Here is a 6,000-nt window from a genome sequence, read left to right as displayed (position 1 = left end):
GCCAGTGTTATGACCTAAGCTCCAGGATGATTCAGATGAAGTTTGTCCACCAGAGGGCAGTGTTCAGACAGATGGAAGCCGCTCTGAATCTCCTGATCTTCATCGAGGAAAATAAAGACTCTCCAGACGGATTATTACAGTCATATAATTTACTCTTTATTTCACTCACAGACGTCACAAAGAAGAGCTGAAGGAATGTCTCGGATTTCCCAAAGTAACAAAACTGATATGTGAACTCGATCTGGAGCCGGGTTCCTCCAAACAGACGAGAGAACGCGGATCTTCACCAAATCACGTCAGACTAAATCATTTCCATCGAACATAAAAAATCAGATCAGAGCAAGAAAAAAGCCACAAAAATAAAAAGACACAAAACTAGAACATCTTTGTACAGTTAGAACGACACGATCCTGATTTTAGGGAAGAAACTTTTCACGTCTGAATAAATAACACGAGCACTTTTTCAGATAAAACATTTCACTTTTTTTTTCCAACGACGACGACACGCAGGCGACACTAGGGGGCGGCAGAGGCCAGGAGGGGGAGGCAGAGCTTTGAAAACTGGGATGTAGACGGAGGGGGAGGTGGGAGGGGCTTGGGAGCGGACAGGGGGAGGTGGGAGTGGCCTGGGGGAGGTGGGAGGAGCTTGGGAGCGGACAGGGGGAGGTGGGAGGAGCTTGGGAGCGGACAGGGGGAGGTGGGAGGGGCCTGGGGGAGGTGGGAGGGGCTTGGGAGCGGACAGGGGGAGGTGGGAGGGGCTTGGGAGCGGACAGGGGGATGTGGGAGTGGCCTGGGGGAGGTGGGAGGGGCTTGGAAGCGGACAGGGGAGGTGGGAGGGGCTTGGGAGCGGACAGGGGGAGATGGGAGGGGCTTGGGCTCGGACAGGGGGAGGTGGGAGGGGTTTGGGTGCGGACAGGGGAGATGGGAGGGGCTTGGGAGCGGACAGGGGGAGGTGGGAGTGGCCTGGGGGAGGTGGGAGTGGCTTGGGAGCGGACAGGGGGAGTTGGGAGGGGCTTGGGAGTGGCCTGGGGGAGGTGGGAGTGGCTTGGGAGCGGACAGGGGGAGTTGGGAGGGGCTTGGGAGTGGACAGGGGGAGGTGGGAGTGGCTTGGGAGCGGACAGGGGGAGGTGGGAGTGGCTTGGGAGCGGACAGGGGGAGTTGGGAGGGGCTTGGGAGTGGCCTGGGGGAGGTGGGAGGGGCTTGGATGTGGACAGGGGGATCGTAGGGGGATTGTAGGAGGCTTTAGTGGCGCGCGCCGGACTCTCGGGGGTAGAACTCTGCGATCGTGCTCTGTGGGATCCTCTTGAGCATTTCTTTGGGGAAGATTCGCAGCAGCTGCCAGCCGATGTCCAGCGTCTCGAAGACCGTCCGGTTGTCGTACGGACCTGGGGAGAGAGAGCAGAGGCGCCGTCAGACGGTCAGGCCGAGGCGGCGAACACTCCGCACGATGCAAGTGACCTCTCGTTAAAGTCCCGCCCCCTAAGTGACCCTTTTTGAAGCAACACCAGCGTGATCTCCTCCTGATGTCAGAGTCTAGATGCACGATATCAAAAGCTCACGATACGATTTCGATATTGATCTCACGGTGCGATATTGTCAAACTCTTAACTCTGAACCGAGAGGATCTTTTTCCTCAGTCATCAGATTTTTTTTCCATCATTTTTTGGTTGGTTATTCAACTCATTTTTGTAACTTTTTGGTCATTTTTTTGTCCTTTCTTGTCACTTTTTTTTTGTCTTTTTTGTCAAATTTTTATCAAATTTTTGTCATTTTTTGTCACATTTTTTCGTCAATTTTTTATCAAATTTTTGTCATTTTTTGTCACATTTTTGTCTTTTTTTTGTCCCTTTTTTTTCTTCATTTTTTTGACAATTTTTTTAATCAAATTTTTGTCATTTTTTTCAGTTTTTTGTCATTTTTTTGTCACATTTTTTCTTCAATTTTTAATCAATTTTTTGTCAATTTTTTATTAAATTTTTGTCACATTTTTGTCAATTTTTCTTCCATTTTTTTTGTCAATTTCTTGTGACATTTTTGTGACTCGGTTCAGGTGGGAGTTAAGGGGTTAATGATGATAATAACAAAAAAGTGACATTTAATCTGTTTTTTCCAGTCACCAGGACATTTATTGTTATATCTTTGGATCATCAAAACATAAACGCTACAATATAAACAAATTAAGTTGTTTTTTTAATTTAACCCCTTAACTCCCGCCTGAACCGAGAGGATCTTCTTCCTCACGTCATCAGATTCTTTTTTTTCCAGCATTTTTTTGTTGGGTATTCAACTCATTTATGTAACTTGTGTGTCATTTTTTGGTCATTTTTTTTTCTTCACATTTTTGTATTTTTTTGTAAATTTTTGTTAATTTTTTGTCAAATTTGTATCAATTTTTTGTCGTTTTTTTGTCACATATTTGTCATATTTTTGTAATTTTTTGGTCATTTTTTGTTAATTTTTTGTCAATTTTTTTTAATCACATTTTTCTCTTTTTTTGTAACATTTTTGTCATTTTTTTGTCCATTTCTTGAGACATTTTTGCCACTTTTTCATCAATTTTTCGTCACTTTTTTGTCACATTTCCATCATTGTTTTCGTCTCAGTTTTGTCGCTATTTTCACACCTTTTTTCCAGAAGCTTTTGGATTGGGGTAAAGCCAAACTGGAGAAATTGTGCTCGGTTCAGGCGGGAGTTAAGGGGTTAAAAAAAGCCGAAATGTTCATCATTATGCAGCATTTATAGTCTCTGAATAAATCCATATCGTTAAATCCCTGATCCAAACCAAAGACAAACGCTTAGAATTTCAGAAACTTCCTCTGTAAACTTCTGCCGGGCCTGTGGGGGGCGCTGTGGCGTTTCCAAACAGAACAAGAACATAGAACAAGACTGTAGATGGGGATGTGTGCGGCCGTGCTGGGACCTCATTTTCTATTTTTGGACAATGATCGTTTTCAAATTAAAAGAATAAATGTTAAAAGAATCTCTTCCCTCGATCGTTGGGAGTTTTGTGGTCGCCGTGTCTCACCCTGAGCGATGAAGTTCTTCTCAAACTTCTGCAGGAACTCCAGGTACAGAAGGTCGTCCGAGGTCAGAGCCTCCTCTCCCACCACCGCCTTCATGGCCTGGACGTCTTTCCCGATGGCGTAGCACGCGTACTGCAGGAAGTACACGAGTACACGAGTACTTTCATTAGTATTGGAAACAGAGGGGCCTCTTACCAAAGTGCTCGTAGAGGAATATTGTTTCTACTTTACACATGAAAGTGGAATATGATCTTATGTCTTATGCAGGGCCTCACAGGGGAGAAGTGTGATTTATACTCTAGAGTTCAATATGCAGTACTAGTAGTGGTAGTAGTACTGTAGTAGTGGGAGTAGTACCAGTTGGTTGGACACGTCGGCGTGGTCCTTCCTCGTCATGCCTTCCCCGATGGCCGACTTCATCAGACGGGACAGAGACGGCAGCACGTTGATGGGAGGATAGATCTGTCAGAGACACAGAGTCTGTTACAATCTGTTTCAGTCGCTCCAGCTCCAGTCCAGTCCCAGCTCCAGCTCCAGTCCAGTCCTAGCTCCAGCTCCAGTCCCAGTTCCAGTCCCAGCTCCAGTCCAGTCCCAGCTCCAGTTCCAGTCCCAGCTCCAGTCCAGTCCCAGCTCCAGTCCCAGTCCCAGCTCCAGCTCCAGTCCCAGCTCCAGTCCCAGCTCCAGCTCCAGCTCCAGCTCCAGCTCAATCCCCAGTCCCAGCTCCAGTCCCAGCTCCAGCTCCAGTCCCAGCTCCAGTCCCAGCTCCAGTCCAGTCTCAGCTCCAGCTCCAGTCCCAGTTCCAGCCCCAGCCCCAGCTCCAGTCCCAGCTCCAGTCCCAGCTCCAGTCTCAGTCCCAGCTCCAGCTCCAGCCCCAGCTCCAGTCTCAGTCCCAGCTCCAGCTCCAGTCTCATCCCCAGTCCAGTCTCAGTCCCAGCTCCAGCTCCAGTCCCAGTTCCAGCCCCAGCCCCAGCTCCAGTCCCAGCTCCAGCTCCAGTCCCAGCTCCAGCTCCAGTCCCAGCTCCAGCTCCAGTCTCAGTCCCAGCTCCAGTCCCAGTTCCAGCCCCAGCCCCAGCTCCAGCTCCAGCTCGTACCTGTCTGTTGTGCAGCTGTCGGTCCACGTACACCTGCCCCTCAGTGATGTATCCCGTCAGATCAGGAATGGGATGAGTGATGTCTGAAAAACACAGCGTTTTATTGAAATACGCTCAGCACGAAGGAAATGCCCTTATTTGGATCACAATGTCATCTTTGTCAAAGCCACAAAATGTCAGAATAAACATCGTAAAGGGAAAGTTTGGTCTATTTTTAACTCTGACATTAAAACTAAGATGTCGGCCTCACCGTCGTTGGGCATGGTGAGGATGGGGATCTGGGTGATGGAGCCGTTGCGTCCCTCCACTCGCCCCGCCCTCTCGTAGATCGTGGCCAGGTCAGTGTACATGTAACCGGGGAAACCTCTGCGCCCGGGCACCTCCTCACGGGCCGCCGACACCTGCAGGAGACAACGAGAGTTACAGAGGAGTCCCAACATGGCCGACACCTGCAGGAGACAACGAGAGTTACAGAGGAGTCCCAACATGGCCGACACCTGCAGGAAACAACGAGAGCTACAGAGGAGTCCCAACATGGCCGACACCTGCAGGAGACGAGAGTTACAGAGGAGTCCCAACATGGCCGACACCTGCAGGAGACAACGAGAGTTACAGAGGAGTCCCAACATGGCCGACACCTGCAGGAGACAACGAGAGTTACAGAGGAGTCCCAACATGGCCGACACCTGCAGGAGACAACGAGAGTTACAGAGGAGTCCCAACATGGCCGACACCTGCAGGAGACGAGAGTTACAGAGGAGTCCCAACATGGCCGACACCAGCAGGAGACAACGAGAGTTACAGAGGAGTCCCAACATGGCCGACACCTGCGGGAGACAACGAGAGTTACAGAGAAGTCCCAACATGGCCGACACCTGCGGGAGACAACGAGAGTTACAGAGGAGTCCCAACATGGCCGACACCTGCAGGAGACAACGAGAGTTACAGAGGAGTCCCAACATGGCCGACACCTGCAGGAGACAACGAGAGTTACAGAGGAGTCCCAACATGGCCGACACCTGCAGCAGACAACGAGAGTTACAGAGGAGTCCCAACATGGCCGACACCTGCAGGAAACAACGAGAGTTACAGAGGAGTCCCAACATGGCCGACACATGCAGGAGACAACGAGAGTTACAGAGGAGTCCCAACATGGCCGACACCTGCAGCAGACAACGAGTGTTACAGAGGAGTCCCAACATGGCCGACACCAGCAGGAGACGAGAGTTACAGAGGAGTCCCAACATGGCCGACACCTGCAGGAGACAAGGAGAGTTACAGAGGAGTCCCAACATGGCCGACACCTGCAGGAAACAACGAGAGTTACAGAGGAGTCCCAACAGGGCCGACACCTGCAGGAAACAACGAGAGTTACAGAGGAGTCCCAACATGGCCGACACCTGCAGGAGACAATGAGAGTTACAGAGGAGTCCCAACATGGCCGACACCAGCAGGAGACAACGAGAGTTACAGAGGAGTCCCAACATGGCCGACACCTGCAGCAGACAACGAGAGTTACAGAGGAGTCCCAACATGGCCGACACCTGCAGGAAACAACGAGAGTTACAGAGGAGTCCCAACATGGCCGACACATGCAGGAGACAACGAGAGTTACAGAGGAGTCCCAACATGGCCGACACCTGCAGCAGACAACGGCTGTTTCTCAATTGCGAGGATCCGTCCTCCGTTCGGCCACTTCGTTGACGTCCTCGGTGGCGGCTCCTCCAAAACGGAGCGGAGTGTCCTCTCCCCGCCGCCTTTGAGCTCAAATGGAACGGCCTCCGGAGCGAGCGGCTGCGTCAGGTCACGTGTCAATCTATGCTCATTAAACAACAGTTTTATGAATAACAGAGGCCAGGAAACTGTTTATGTGGAACAAAACTTTT

The 6,000-nt window shown here is 50.4% G+C and overlaps 1 protein-coding gene across 1 annotated transcript in view; it reads right to left on the bottom strand.

Moving 5' to 3' along the window:
- Positions 1-1,061: 1,061 nt before the first annotated feature.
- The window catches only part of atp6v1ba (ATPase, H+ transporting, lysosomal, V1 subunit B, member a), a 49,500-nt gene continuing 44,561 nt past the window's right edge, over positions 1,062-6,000 (bottom strand). The window contains exons 10-14 of the mRNA XM_079567119.1: positions 4,365-4,515; positions 4,115-4,197; positions 3,381-3,485; positions 3,026-3,155; positions 1,062-1,385 (exon numbers count right to left, since the gene is read on the bottom strand). Coding sequence (XP_079423245.1) covers positions 1,243-1,385; positions 3,026-3,155; positions 3,381-3,485; positions 4,115-4,197; positions 4,365-4,515 — 612 coding nt within the window. The 3' untranslated portion in view covers positions 1,062-1,242. The remainder of the gene's footprint in view (positions 1,386-3,025; positions 3,156-3,380; positions 3,486-4,114; positions 4,198-4,364; positions 4,516-6,000) is intronic.

The sequence above is a fragment of the Gobius niger genome (assembly GCF_951799975.1).
Source record: "Gobius niger genome assembly, chromosome: 12".
NCBI lineage: Eukaryota > Metazoa > Chordata > Actinopteri > Gobiiformes > Gobiidae > Gobius > Gobius niger.
This window is presented reverse-complemented; position numbering and strand designations above follow the sequence as displayed.